At 44.3% G+C, this 15449-nt stretch overlaps 1 protein-coding gene across 1 annotated transcript in view; it reads right to left on the bottom strand.

Moving 5' to 3' along the window:
• Nucleotides 1-15449, bottom strand: part of glg1a (golgi glycoprotein 1a) — a 62014-nt gene that overhangs the window by 30451 nt on the left and 16114 nt on the right. Inside the window, exons 2-4 of the mRNA XM_072434701.1 lie at nt 5207-5236; nt 4985-5071; nt 4146-4361 (exon numbers count right to left, since the gene is read on the bottom strand). Of these exons, the coding sequence (XP_072290802.1) occupies nt 4146-4361; nt 4985-5071; nt 5207-5236 (333 nt within the window). The remainder of the gene's footprint in view (nt 1-4145; nt 4362-4984; nt 5072-5206; nt 5237-15449) is intronic.

Raw genomic sequence — 15449 nt, forward strand, 5'->3', positions numbered from 1 at the left:
GGGGAGACACGGTGAGGAGAGAGGCAGGAGGAGACATGGTGAGGAGAGAGGCAGGGGGAGACACGGTGAGGAGAGAGGCAGGAGACACGATGAGGAGAGGCAGGAGGAGACACGGTGAGGAGAGAGGCAGGAGGAGACACGGTGAGGAGAGAGGCAGGAGGAGACACGGTGAGGAGAGAGGCAGGAGACACGATGAGGAGAGGCAGGAGGAGACATGGTGAGGAGAGAGGCAGGGGGAGACACGGTGAGGAGAGAGGCAGGAGACACGATGAGGAGAGGCAGGAGGAGACACGGTGAGGAGAGAGGCAGGAGGAGACACGGTGAGGAGAGAGGCAGGAGGAGACACGGTGAGGAGAGAGGCAGGAGACACGATGAGGAGAGGCAGGAGGAGACACGGTGAGGAGAGAGGCAGGAGGAGACACGGTGAGGAGAGAGGCAGGGGGAGACACGGTGAGGAGAGAGGCAGGAGGAGACACGGTGAGGAGAGAGGCAGGAGGAGACATGGTGAGGAGAGAGGAGAGAGGCAGGAGGAGACATGGTGAAGAGAGAGGGAGGAGGGGACAGGAGAGAGGCAGGGGGAGACACAGTGAGGAGAGAGGCAGGAGGAGACATGGTGAGGAGAGAGGATAGAGGCAGGGGGAGACACGGTGAGGAGAGAGGCAGGAGGAGACACGGTGAGGAGAGGGGGAGACCAAGAGGAGAGAGGCAGGAGGAGACACGGTGAGGAGAGAGGCAGGAGGAGACACGGTGAGGAGAGAGGCAGGATGAGACACGGTGAGGAGAGAGGCAGGATGAGACACGGTGAGGAGAGAGGCAGGAGACACGATGGAGAGAGGAGAGTGGTAGGAGGAGACACTGTGAGGAGAGAGGAGCGAGGCAGGAGGAGAGAGGAGAGCGGCAGGAGGAGACACAGTGAGGAGAGAGGCAGGAGGAGACGGCGGGCGGTTTCCTTCCCTTGCCTCCTCCGAGCTTTGTTCCACCACTTACTATGGGGGGGCATTTGATTGACAGCTGAACACTCGAGTAATAGAGTAGACGAGGCGAGGAAAGGAAGCGAGGGCAGAGAATTGAGACGCGGCCGTGGGGGAAGCACCTTGGGACGCCTAAACAATATTCACACATGCACCAGGTTTATCCACAGAAAAGGCAAATGTGCGGCGCAAAAACACACTTTATTGTGAGTGAGTGAATGTGTGAGTGTGAGTGTGAGTGTGAGTGTGAGTGTGAGTGTGAGTGTGAGTGTGAGTGTGAGTGTGAGTGTGAGTGTGAGTGTGAGTGTGTGTGTGTGTGTGTGTGTGTGTGTGTGTGTGTGTGTGTGTGTGTGTGTGTGAGTGTGAGTGTGAGTGTGAGTGAGTGAGTGAGTGAGTGAGTGAGTGAGTGTGAGTGAGTGTGTGTGTGTGTGAATGTGTGTGAATGTGTGTGAATGTGTGTGAATGTGTGTGAATGTGTGTGAATGTGTGTGAATGTGTGAATGTGTGTGTGTGTGTGTGTGTGTGTGAGAATGTGTGTGTGAGAATGTGTGTGTGAGAATGTGTGTGTGTGTGAATGTGTGTGTGTGAATGTGTGTGTGAATGTGTGTGTGTGTGAATGTGTGTGTGTGTGAGTGAATGTGTGTGTGAATGTGTGTGTGTGAATGTGTGTGTGAATGTGTGTGTGTGTGAATGTGTGTGTGTGTGAGTGAATGTGTGTGTGAATGTGTGCGAATGCGTGTGCGCGTGTGTGTGTGTGAGTGAATGTGTGTGTGAATGTGTGTGTGTGAATGTGTGTGTGAATGTGTGTGTGTGTGAATGTGTGTGTGTGTGAGTGAATGTGTGTGTGAATGTGTGTGAATGCGTGTGCGCGTGTGTGTGTGGCCGACAATGGCCTCCAAGTTAAAATTAGCCACAACACGGTCCGCCTAATCTGCACTTCGGCGGCTCCAGCTCCCTGAACATGTCGCTGTGACCAATTCTTGATAATGAAACTCTTCTCTTACAAATAAATAGTTGGCTCTGAGGTCTTCTTGTGCCGATGTGATATCTTATTATAAATGCGTGTCTAATGGGCTCAGCAGAAGGACACACATTCAAAAGCACATCCATTAGCTTCGGTGCCTGAAAGACTGCCGTCGCTGCTTAAACACACGGCCATAAGTGTGCTCAGTCGTGTTACGCTGCATTATTTAGACGGAGAGATTGTATGATTATTTTACACATTTTGTATTCAGTCGATGCAGATATTATCGTGAAATTCTTAAACTGCTTTATCATTCGATGATTATGTGAATAAACAATGGAGCTATTGGCGTTCTCCCAGTCTGTTCATTTCTCCATATTGGATTGATAATGATAAATTAAAATTATATCCAGCATCTCGGCCCCTATCAATATTAGGACCGACATGTTACCAAAAAATATATTTTTACCCTGTACTTTTTGTTAAAGCACAAATATGTAAAGTATGTCCACTAGGGTTGGGCTAAAACGTTGACTTAGTGATATATTGTTATGCTAAATTTGGCGATACAGTGTCGATATTGTGGGCTGCTGCATCGAGTCATTTTTGGTATAATTTCCCGAATTATTTTGTTGCTTTTTTAAAGAAAGGAAACTTGTGTGCACAAATAGACATTTTCACTGTTTTGATTATTAAAATACGCATATTATTTCTTTAGTCACGTGTAAAAAAGCAGGCTGTCGGTCAGTGATTGTCCACATTTGAACAGAAGCTGCTTGATTTGGCTGAATCATTGACCGGTGCAATTCTCCGCGATAGCCAGAGGGGGCGCTTTATAATGAGCGAGCGTGTTACAGGAGGCGTTACATGAAGCCGTGCGTGACCGGTTTGGAGGCACAAATGAGACAGCTCGGGTAATGAGGAAAGAGTAAACGTGGAGGAAATGTTCTGCTGAATATTCATCATTGGAAATAAATCCGATTTCAACTTAAACATAGTGCAGCGCTGTTGACATGTACGACGATTACGATGATGCTGACGATACGGCATGTCTTTCGACCGTTTTAATCTATATTCAAGAGACACCATTCTCGGGGTCGGCTGTCCGGGTATCAGAACTCGCGTGACAGTATGGTCGGCATGGCAACTACATGCAAAGGGGAAAACATTAGGCCGCAGTGGAGTGTAAATAAATATAAACGCACCATGTAACATCTGGAGTTATACTTTTTGCCAAAGCGTGACAAATCATCTAGAGATGAAAACAACAAATGATGGTTCTAGGCTTGACTATAAAGTATAATCTGAGCATCTGACTTCAGGAGAGTGGAATATGGACCAGTGCGAGACCAGGTGACTCGTCTTCAGCTTTGTAGTACTCTGGTGGTTTATTCTACTGTTGTGTGGCGTTTGGGCTCATTTTCCTGGATAATTTGATGAGTTTAGTGAAGTTGCTCATTACTTTTCATGGTAGTTGGCCCCATCATAAAAATGGCGACTGGCATTACTGAGCAAAATGGGTCGCCGGACAATCTCCAAAATGTCACGCCAACCCAGAGAATGACTGAATTAAGCCTGATGCGTCTAACAAGACTTATTAACTATTATAGAAAATACATTCACTCTTTAAATAATGAATGAATAAAGTAGTGGATCTACAGCATGCATTTACACAGCCAGTAAAATCATTTAACTACCGGTAGACACTTAATTAGATCTGATTTTTGTGTTAGGTTGTTTACAGCACAAAATAAATCTAATAAAACAAAAACACCAGGTGACAATGTGTGTGTTTTTAGAGCGAATGTTTGATTTGGAAAACTAAGTACAATGAAAACTTGAAATAACTGTGAATCTTCATCTTTGTTACATTAGCTTATCCTTCTTCATTTTCCTTGTAAAAAACCTGCACAGACGTGACCGCTCAAAGAAATCAGATAATAATGACATTTTTGGTGTGCTGAGACAATCAGTGAGGTAGTTTTTGCATTGGTTAAATTAGGATTGATTGCTTGATTTCAAGATAACCCATTTTAGATGTTTAACTTTATCACACATGTCAATTTCACAAAAGGAAACAACAATAAACCGCATTCATTATTCTGGTTGTCTTTGAAGTGCTTGGTCCAGACACTATAACAGCCATTCCACCAGAAACGACAGAACTTGCCCCGTGTAAGGCCCATAGTTGGCGTTATCGTGGCGCTCACCTTGTCTCCGGTGCTGATGGAGCCGCAGTGCAGGGCGTTGATGTCGTCGTGGCATTTGTCCATGAAGCCGCAGATCAGCCGGAAGTCGCTGAAGATGATGCTGGTCATTTTGTGGATGTACTGGTTGCACTGGTAGTCGCTGATGTTGCCGCGGTGATCCACCAAGCAGGAAACCAGGTAGCCCTTCCCCAGCTCCTCCGCAGCGCACTCTTTGATCTGAACAGACAAGTGCGTATGAAAAGAGGGAAAAATGAATGAAATAAAAATGTCTCTAAGTAATGAAAATAATCTCTAAGTATATAGTAAATTCTGGGGAAAAAGGTGGAAATGTGGTAAATGAAGACTTATGAATAAAGTGTATAAGTGAAAATCAAAACATGTTTACTCTTTGACATCTTTATTTAATAATTTTAAAAAAGGGTTTGCGTTTTAGTCTGTATAATCTAAAACTATTACATGATCTAAATACAACTTAAATCGTTTTTTTGTGTGTCATTGTTGCAGCCCTATTTTAAAATAACAAACTGAGCTCTACGTCTGTCATAGCAACAAGACAAGACGCATGACAACCTGGATATATTTTGAATTGGCTAGAAAACAGTAGAATGTTTTTTTTTTTTTACAATTACCCATAAAAGGGTTAATTTTTCATCATTGTACATCTGAATAAAAGATCTTGGATGGACCAGTCACTTGAAAGTTTGGAAAGAGTTTTTATAAAATGAAGAAACGCACAACTGACTGATTTTTATGTATATACTTACTACAGTTTTTATGCCATTTGGTTAAACCTACTGTGCCGTTTTGTTTGGTGTCGAACTAGTTAATAATCGACTTACCTCAGCGATCGTGCCCTTGCAAACTTCAACTGCGACAGACTCAAACTTGGGGTCAGTGGTCAGGTTCAGCTTGTAGTTCCACAACAACTGCAGGAAAAAACACACACACACACACACACAATACAGACTTTAATGAAGCGCAACTTATCAATAATGGTACTAAAAGATATTGGAACTATTCTGACACCAGTAGTAGATTAGAAATGTGGTGAAGATACTTACATGGTTGCATTCTGTAGAAATCTCAGTTTCCTGAAAGAGAAAAAAACGCATTTAAGGAAAAAGCACAATTCAGCTCATTTTAATCATATTTACATTTGATTGACTCACTAGAGAAAGTTTGTATTCTGGGATGATAATTAGCCCATGGTTCTTAAATGTTCCGTTGTTTTTGTGTGATTTATTTAACCGTACGCTAATTTAAGTGTAGAGTATAACATTTGAAACAAGTGTGCGTAATCCCTCATTCGTCCAGGAGCGTTCCATTGTAGAAAAGATTTAGTTGTATCATCTGGACTCTGCTTTTTAGAAAAAGGTCCTGTAGTCAGTAGGTCCTGCCCAGTGATAAGGGAGTTAAAGTTTCACTTGAGACTACCGTACTCTTCATCATTTACGATTATTAATTCTAATTGTCTAATAGATTACAATTCCTCGTATGTGACCAGTTTTATTAAATAGAACTTTCTGAATGATTAAGTCAATACACTTAGTTTTTACATCCAGGTTTGCTTTTTATTTATTTTATGATATTTCTTTATAAAATGTCACAATCATCATTTCATAGTTCTTACAAGTAGATTGTGACTTGAATAATCACAATTATCGATGACATTCCTGTATTAAACCTCTTATTTTGTAGGCAATAAATGTATAAAAGGTTCAAAAATATTCTATAAAATGAAAATCAGCCGCTTTAAAAGTAGACTACAACTGGTCAAGAAAAAAACAAAAAACAAGTAGGCATAAAATGAAGCAACGGCCCGTGTGGCACCACTAACTGGAGACACACGTCCACACCTCCCACAATGCACCGGGCTGACCCACATATCGAATGGGATCTTTAAGTCTTTGCTTAGTTGGCCAATGAGGAGGAGGACGCCAAAGTTTGGACAGGGATTGTGTGGCTCTTTCCTGCAGGGCTGAGTTGACCTGAAGTGACTCATCCGAAGTCTGTGGCGCATTTTAAACAGAGATGAACCCAAATGTGTGGAGTCTCCCCACGGGAGCAATAGCAGCGCCGGTCTGCGGAAAAACAGGAGTACAGATGGCAGAAGAGAGCCTTACAGTGGACCACATGGCAGGAACAGAGCCACTCAGCTGGCCATTTACAAGCCATCTAACACACATGTGACACCATTGTTCACCACACACTGCTGCGCACACGCACACTGCGCACACACACTGGGCGCACACACACTGGGCGCACACACACTGGGCGCACGCGCTCTGCGCGCGCACGCACTCTCTGCGCGCGCACGCACTCTCTGCGCGCGCACGCACTCTGCGCGCGCACGCACTCTGCGCGCGCACGCACTCTGCGCGCGCACGCACTCTGCGCGCGCACGCACTCTGCGCGCGCACGCACTCTGCGCGCGCACGCACTCTGCGCGCGCACGCACTCTGCGCGCGCACGCACTCTGCGCGCGCACGCACTCTGCGCGCGCACGCACTCTGCGCGCTCTGCGCGCACGCACTCTGCGCGCACTGCGCACACGCACTCTGCGCGCACTGCGCACACGCACTCTGCGCACACGCACTCTGCGCACACGCACTCTGCGCACACGCACTCTGCGCACACGCACTCTGCGCACACGCACTCTGCGCACACGCACTCTGCGCACACGCACTCGGCACACACACTGGGTGCACACACACTGCGCACATGCACTCTGCACATACACTGGGCGCGCGCACACACTGCGCACACACTGCGCGCACATGCACACTGCGCACATGCACACTGCGCACATGCACACTGCGCACATGCACACTGCGCACACACACTGGGCGCACATGCACTCTGCACATGCACACTGCGCACACATGCACACTGCGCGCACACACTGCGCGCACACACTGCGCACACACACTGCGCACACACTGGGCGCACATGCACTCTGCACATACACTGCGCACACGCACTCTGCGCACACGCACTCTGCGCACACGCACTCTGCACACACACTGGGTGCACACACACTGCGCACATGCACTCTGCACATACACTGGGCGCGCGCGCACACACTGCGCGCACATGCACACTGCGCACATGCACACTGCGCACATGCACACTGCGCGCACATGCACACTGCGCACACATGCACACTGCGCGCACACACTGCGCACACACTGGGCGCACATGCACTCTGCACATACACTGGGCGCGCACACACTGCGCACATGCACACTGCGCGCACATGCACACGGCGCACATGCACACGGCGCACATGCACACGGCGCACATGCACACGGCGCACATGCACACGGCGCACATGCACACGGCGCACATGCACACGGCGCACATGCACACGGCGCACATGCACACGGCGCACATGCACACGGCGCGCACATGCACGCGGCGCGCACATGCACACGGCGCGCACATGCACACGGCGCACACATGCACAGGGCACACATGCACACGGCACACATGCACACGGCACACATGCACACGGCACACATGCACACGGCGCGCACACTGCGCGCACATGCGCACACTGCGCGCACATGCACACACTGCGCGCACATGCACACACTGCGCGCACATGCACACACTGCGCGCACATGCACACACTGCGCGCACATGCACACACTGCGCGCACATGCACACTGCGCGCACATGCACACTGCGCGCACATGCGCACACTGCGCGCACATGCACACACTGCGCGCACATGCACACTGCGCGCACATGCACACACTGCGCGCACATGCACACTGCGCGCACATGCACACTGCGCGCACATGCACACTGCGCGCACATGCACACTGCGCGCACATGCACACTGCGCGCACATGCACACTGCGCGCACATGCACACTGCGCGCACATGCACACGGCACACTCATAAATATTATAGTATGAAAAAAGTTGATTTTGTCTTCTTCTTTGAAACAAAGAACCCAAACTTTAGGCAGTGGTGCTTCCAAAGTTTTGAAAGAGGGTGGTCAAGGGGTGGGGTCATCTCCAGAAACATTAATATAACCAAATTGAATAATGAACCACATTTCCATCATTTGGTGCACTATTGGGTGTCCCAGAGAGTTAGTTATTTTGGTAATTATAATAAGTTATTTTAAAAATACTACACAACAAGAATCCGATCATTCAGCTCATTGTCATGCAAAAAATGCTCTATTCACACCTTGTAGCGGTTTGGTCAGTATAAACAGAATTAAGGCATGCAGAACCTTATTATAGCAGGCACCTCTAAATCAGGATAGTATAATATAACATAATAAACCTTCATTATAAATTATAATGAAATTATTTTTATTGTTTTGGCCACCAGTGGGCACAAGTGTGAGAGCACCTGAGCACAATGCATTCATTTTCAGTTAGTCAGTTGATTAGGGGATGTACAAAACGTGTTCCATTCAACAGGAAGTGCGCTGTTAGCATGCTAATATTTGTTAGCTGTACTGTGAAAGTACACGGTTGAACTTGAACTTCTGAACTCAATCTGCCCACAACTGAACATACAATGCAAAAGTTAAATAAACGTTTTGATACTAAACTGTGCACATGGCGTTTTAATAGCATCTTTTTGCCATTTTAGGGCAAACTAAGTAAATTTGCAGTTTTCTGGTCAAAGGGAGTGTGTGCTGCCTCCAGTGGCCACTGCCATGTCCAGCACACTGCCCTGATTAAAGCAGGTGTTTCTGATTACAACACCTGCTGCAGGGGCGGAGTTTGAAGTCTGGATACCTGTTAGACCAATCACACTGCTCCTTCAGTGTCAAGCCCCCGCCCCTCACTCTACCATTTGAAATGCATTCGTGTTTAGTACCACTTCAATGACACGCCCCCTTTAAAATCCTTTATAACCACATCATCAACGTACTATGATACTGTATGTACTAAACCCCTTTTGCAAGCGTGACATAGGGCAGCACACAAAATCATAAAACATTTCCACTCATTTCCACAGTGTGCTACTAACTCGCCCCTGCCTGGCTGTACCACGAGAACCCTGCGCTGACAAAAGAGACAGATGTTTAAACAGCACAGAGCTGACTCAGAGCTGGACAACTGGAGCGAAACAGAAATAAATAAAAGTGGCTTCTCCAAAATGTGTCCCGGACCACACCACCCACACAGCAGGCCAAAGCGGTCTGCAGTGCTTCTGTTAGCTGCATGTGTAATTATAAAACAAATACTGTCTCATGTCCTGCCAAGAGGAAACTCCTGTGAAATGAACCTGGAATGTGGAGGCACCAGAAAGGATCAGAAAGACAGCGGTGCACTTCCTGTCCAACATGTTCAGCACAATGTTTAATTAAAGAAGCATTACTCATTAACAAACAAATATCAAGTTCAAACTCCGCAAACTGACGAACTCCATCTTTGCCAATATTGTAATTGTATTCTGAAATGATTTTACATTTGTTATAATTATACATAAGGGTGGGCAATATTAACAAAATGTAATATACTTTCTTGGAGTATCCCGATAATGATATTGGGCCCTGGTTTGGGACCCTTGTTTAGTCACGTCTTAGTCTTGCTTGTCAATTCAACAGAAATTGCAGACACCCCGCCCCGCGCGCGCAGACGCCCCGCGCGCGCAGACGCCCCGCGCGCTCAGACGCCCCGCGCGCTCAAGTAGTGTGCAATTGTAGATCTATAAAGAAACTGTTGTATAAATGAGCAACAGCATAAAAAGCAAATACTGTATGATTCGGCAACACACTGCATCTTTTGGGGAAAACATTTAGTGGCAGACATTCAACAATTCAGCTAAGCTTTATGTATTTCCTTCAGTCCTGTGTTGTGGACAAAACAATATATCTGCAAATGCTGGAGTGTTAAGGCCAAAGTCGATATGCCCAAAGTGGAGATATTGCTATGCATTGCATTATTGCCGATATTTGCTGCTATTGCAAGAAATATCTATAGCAAGTCCCACAATTCCAACCAAAGCTGCAGAAAAGTTTCAAAATAACCAACTATTCACTGTAGAATAATTGCGCCATTTCAATTTGAACACAAGTGAAAAAGCACATCTGACGCATTGAGGACAAACTGGGAATGACACATGGGCAGCTGACACCAGAAGCTTAGCCAGAAAACGTGTGCTAAATTATTTTTTCAATAACGGAGTGATCCCCACCAGCTCCACTATAAGCAATGTTATTGTCCTTCCCCATCTAATCGTGTGAAACAAGAGCATGGGCATGTGGATAGTCCTTCATCAGTGCTTTAAATTTCATTTAAATAGGCTGTGCTTTGGAGCAAAGGTGCTGAAGGCCTTTTTCCTGTCTCTTTGTTGACGCAGTGACTGTAAAATAAGAATGTTCTGAGATCTCAAGCAGTGAATACCTGATCTGATGTTCCGCAAACTTAATAAATAATCTGGTAAAATGCCAACAGGAGCCTTACAAACAAACATAAGGCAGCGCTGTTCTCTTTTTGCATCTAATCCTTGCCATCCCACTTTACAGTATAATGCACACGGTGAGTTGACCGTTACATTTTTATTGCATGTTTTGTCTGTTTTTATTTTTTTTAAAGGTCAATCATCGATCCAAATATTTGTAGTAGAGAACAGCATGCATTCAGTTTAACTTTAATTCAACCATTTTAAATCAACACAATTTAGTTTGACAGAGTGAAAATTCTCTTGAATCTTTTTGAATTACTGCAGCAGAAAGCGCCCTATCATACAGAATCAGCTGCATACAAGTGTTAAATAAAGTGGTCCAAGGACAAACCCTTGAGGTACACTTTTATTAAAAGGCGCAATGGACGATTTTTTGGCGATTTGAGAACGCAGGCGGAAGTGCGCATGCCACTCCCCCGTGTGGACTGATACAACACACACACGTGCGTTTGTTTATCAGCGCAACGGATCACATCGCATCTCTCGTCTCCCGTAGCTTTCCGTCTCCTCTGAGTCAGCTCGAACTGTCTTTCTCCATCTTCATTTTGTCCCGTACACTGAGGGAACTATATTATAATAGATCAATGCGCCTAGACACGCGGAAACGACAAACCGCACGCGGCTGCAGGTGAGCGGTAGGTGCGTTTTATGATTGATACGTGGCCGGACTAATCGGCAGTCCACGCCACGAGGAAATAAGATTCAGATTTGGGCCAAAAAAATCGTCCATTCAACCTTTAAGATCGGAAAAAGGTAATCTCTATTTGTGAGGTAATCTACAAACATTTGCATTTGTATAAAACCCAAAAACAGACGACCCAAGAGAATACCACGATCTACTGAATCAAAAGGCCTTATAACTTTGGTAGCAGCTGAATATTTGGTTAAGAAAGCACACACCTGGTTACTTATTAGCTTCTCCAGGATAGCTTTGAGATTGAGATTAAAAATCTGGCCTCCTTTGTGCAAAGGAAGAACAAAAGCAGTTTTCCATAATAAGGGAATATTTCCAGTTTGAATTGTGAAATTAAAAGCATAAAATTAAACAATTTACTATTAGAGCAGCGTAAAACAATAGTAACCTAGGTTGGAGGGTGACGGCTTCAGTGAACCTTTTCTGTCGATCTACAGAGAGCAACATATTTCATACTTGATACTGGTTAAGCGAATTTACTTGATCATCAGCACTATTCTCATGTACTGGGGCAACAGCATCATAGAAATATTTCCAGCGTAAGCAACCTGCTGGTTAAGCGCACCACAAAATGAAAAGATCAAAGATGTTTTCATTACCTTTGATCATTTCATTTTGTAAAGAGGGAGTCGAATGTTACCATAAGGATTTAAACGTTTGCCGACATTTTGCAGAATTGCTCTGTGATTGAGTTAAAGTATTGACTTAGTAAGATGCTTTGGCTTTACAAAACATTTATTGTAAAAATGTTGCTAATCTGCTGCCAATTTGGTAAAACAGAAGCATTTGTTGGAATATGTCAGTCTGCAAAAAGCAAATATCGGCTGCCAACAGAAAAACTAAACTACTGAACTTCTATTTCCCCCCAGTTTTACCATGACATAAACGACAGGAATAACTTTTCTTTTCAGAGACAAACTATTTGAACATTTGGAGGATTATGTCCTGAAAACCAATGAATACTTAACGGTTTGCCCATTCTAGCGATTACAGCCCATTTTAAAATAAGCTCAAACCCGCCCCACTGCCCAGCTGTCCAACAATTCAGAAAAGAGGGAATCCATGCAAGTCTCCCACACAAAAATTCTGCGTTTTTGAAAACAACTGCTCTTTGTTTACCGCCTCCTCTGCTCGCTGCCTAACAGGAAGCCGTCAAGAGCCCCATTGGGAGTTAAAAAAAAAAAAAAAAGTTAATTCTAACGTTATCAACTCCTCTCCTGGCTTTGTCTCCAGGAAACACGTGCACGGCAGAGGAGCTATAATTGGTTAGTGGGTGAGAGGAGATGCACAGGCGAATGACATGAGAAGAGAAAGAGCGAGGGAGTGACGGACTAGTGAGGGCTGTGCCGAGGGAGGATGGAAGCAGTGCCGAGGGAGGATGGAAGCAGTGCCGAGGGAGGATGGAAGCAGTGCCGAGGGAGGATGGAAGCAGTGCCGAGGGAGGATGGAAGCAGTGCCGAGGGAGGATGGAAGCAGTGCCGAGGGAGGATGGAAGCAGTGCCGAGGGAGGATGGAAGCAGTGCCATGTGGCCAAATGTGTATCACAATCTCACTGGAGCCAGAGCCTAATTTTGGCTTTATTCATTCATGTAAACACGGAATCTTTATGTTGCATTGAAGAGGTAACTTAAAGGTCCCATAACATGCTAAATCGACTTTTCAGAGCTTTTAACCTTCTTACATTGCTATTTGTGCTTCATATATGTACCCAGAGTGTTTTTTTGATTGATTCCCGCAGTGTTTAGCTATATTACAGACTATCTCCTTTCCTCCAATCTCCAAACTGACGGGGGGTGTTCACACGACCGCGTCATCATCCCCCCTCACCCGGGAAAATAAACGGAGAGAAGTTCTATCCGATACCGAAAAACCAGGAAATAAGAGCGTGATGGGCATAAGACATATATATATATATATATATATATATATATATATATATATATATATATATATATATATATATATATATATATATATATATATATATATATATATATATATATATATATATATATATATATATATATATATATATATATATATATATATATATATATATATATATATATATATATATATAGATAGATAGATATATAGATCTATAGATATATCTGTTCAGCGCACGCTGTAGAATAAACACCAGATTTATTTCGGCTCAAAGTAGTGTTGATCTGAAGTTCTATCGTTTCTCACTCACTCCGCGCTGCTCCGCGGAGCTTACAGCACACAGCTGTGGGGCACACTCTACGTCACGGGTGGGCGGGGCACACACGCGCTCTGAGACTACGTCACGGGTTGGGCGGGGGAGCCAGATCGCTCTTCACAAGGGTGGGGGCGAATATCAAACCAAGCCGTTTGCATTTCCGGGTTGGTGAGAGGGTCCAAGGTCTGGGTGATATTTCTTAACTATTATGTTAAGGGTGTTGCAAAACCCTTATTATTATCAATTATACACTTAGGATAGACTACGAAACGTGAAAAAAAAGCACAGTATGGCACCTTTAAGTCATCTGCTTCTTCTGTAACCAGGGATGTCAAGATTATTTTGTCTAAATCGATAATTGTGAATATTCAAGTCACAATTTTGAGAGGCAAATTGGCAAATGTGTGAATTTGAGAGGCAAAAATAAGTCTCCAAAGAACTACGTAAAGTGCTTTTTATCCCACATTATTATTTGTCACCTTTGTTTTCTGGTCAAAGACTTGAAAAATGTTCATCCATCCATCCATCCATTGGATTTGATTGTGATAAATCTTGAAGCCCTAAATCCAGCTGTCACTCACTCTTAGAAAAAAAGTGTGCAAAAACTGCATTCTAGTGAAAATTAGCATCAGGTTGATCAATAATCGTAATGATTTAGGTCACAATATACAGTCATCGCAACCAAAATAATAATTGTGACCGTCTTGGAAGTAAAATGAAGTATTTTTAATTCAATCTAGAGTCCAAAAAACAGACCTAAAATGTTAAAGTACTTCTCTCTGTGTTTTAAATCATATTAGCTATATTTGGTCATACAGAAAGTTTGATTTCATAAAGCTGCTCACAAATTTGAGGACTTATTAGACAATGGCAATGAAACGAGTATCGTGTATAAGTGTAAATTGTGATACTTTTTCTATCAATAACCGTAACATCTCTAATCACAATATGTCGATTTGACCAAAATGGCAAATAGTCACAGCCAAGTATGAACCGTCCCTGATGTGGGAATGCAGCGTCACTTTCTAGCATCCCGTGTTGGGAAGCGCGTGTCATCCGTCGTCCATTGAGCCTCGTTGGGTGGGTGTGGCGATGTGAGAAAAGAGCCGGCTTGTGGTTTAATGGCCCTCTGACACAGACATAATTAAAGAGTCATTTCTGTGCAGCGCGTTGCCTCGCTGTGACGTCTGCGCACAGCGGAGGGATAATGGACGCCATCAGTCCTCACAGCCTCTGCACGGGCTCGCTCTGGCCCTTTCACAATCCGCATAAAAACATGCCAATCGTTGTTAATAGGATCTCGAAGTGATTTTAAGAAAATCCGGGAAAAACAGTGTTAATTATGAACTATTTGTAGCAGTCGATGTGCTTTTCTCACTTCATGAATGTATTCCCAACACCTTATTCACCATTAGGAATTCATAGGGATTTTCGCAACGTGCTGCTTCGGAGAATTGAATGCAGACAGCACACAGCGGTCTCATTTTGGATCTATACAAGATGCTTGTACAATTCATCTGTACTAGGGCAAAATAGATTTTACTTTATTACATCGAAAATGTATCAAAATAAATCAGGTGCAACCCCTTTCATAATATTATATACGAGTTAAGATTGGTAAAGCCGTTTGGCCTCTCCGTCATAGATAATAAATCAATGACATAAATTAAAAACACAAGAAATGTGGATTATTTATTTAAAAAAAAAAAAAAAATTATCTGGTGCAGTGTTCGCCACCTGCTGGTTGGCTTGCTGCGGTTGCCGATAACTGATATTTTGATTTTTAAATCCATGGTAAGGCCCACAAATTTATTTTAAGTGCAAATAAAGTTCACAAATTAACTTACCTTATAAATCAACTTCCATTTTAAATAACAAATAACAAAAATACTAACAGATTGTATTTATCTGGGCTAGAAAATCATTTGTTGCACAATTGTGTAAACGTACGGCCATATTTTTGCCC

This window comes from Eucyclogobius newberryi, unplaced genomic scaffold, assembly GCF_026437365.1.
Source record: "Eucyclogobius newberryi isolate DKJ021-1_F unplaced genomic scaffold, fEucNew1.0.hap1 SCAF_7, whole genome shotgun sequence".
Taxonomy (NCBI): domain Eukaryota; kingdom Metazoa; phylum Chordata; class Actinopteri; order Gobiiformes; family Gobiidae; genus Eucyclogobius; species Eucyclogobius newberryi.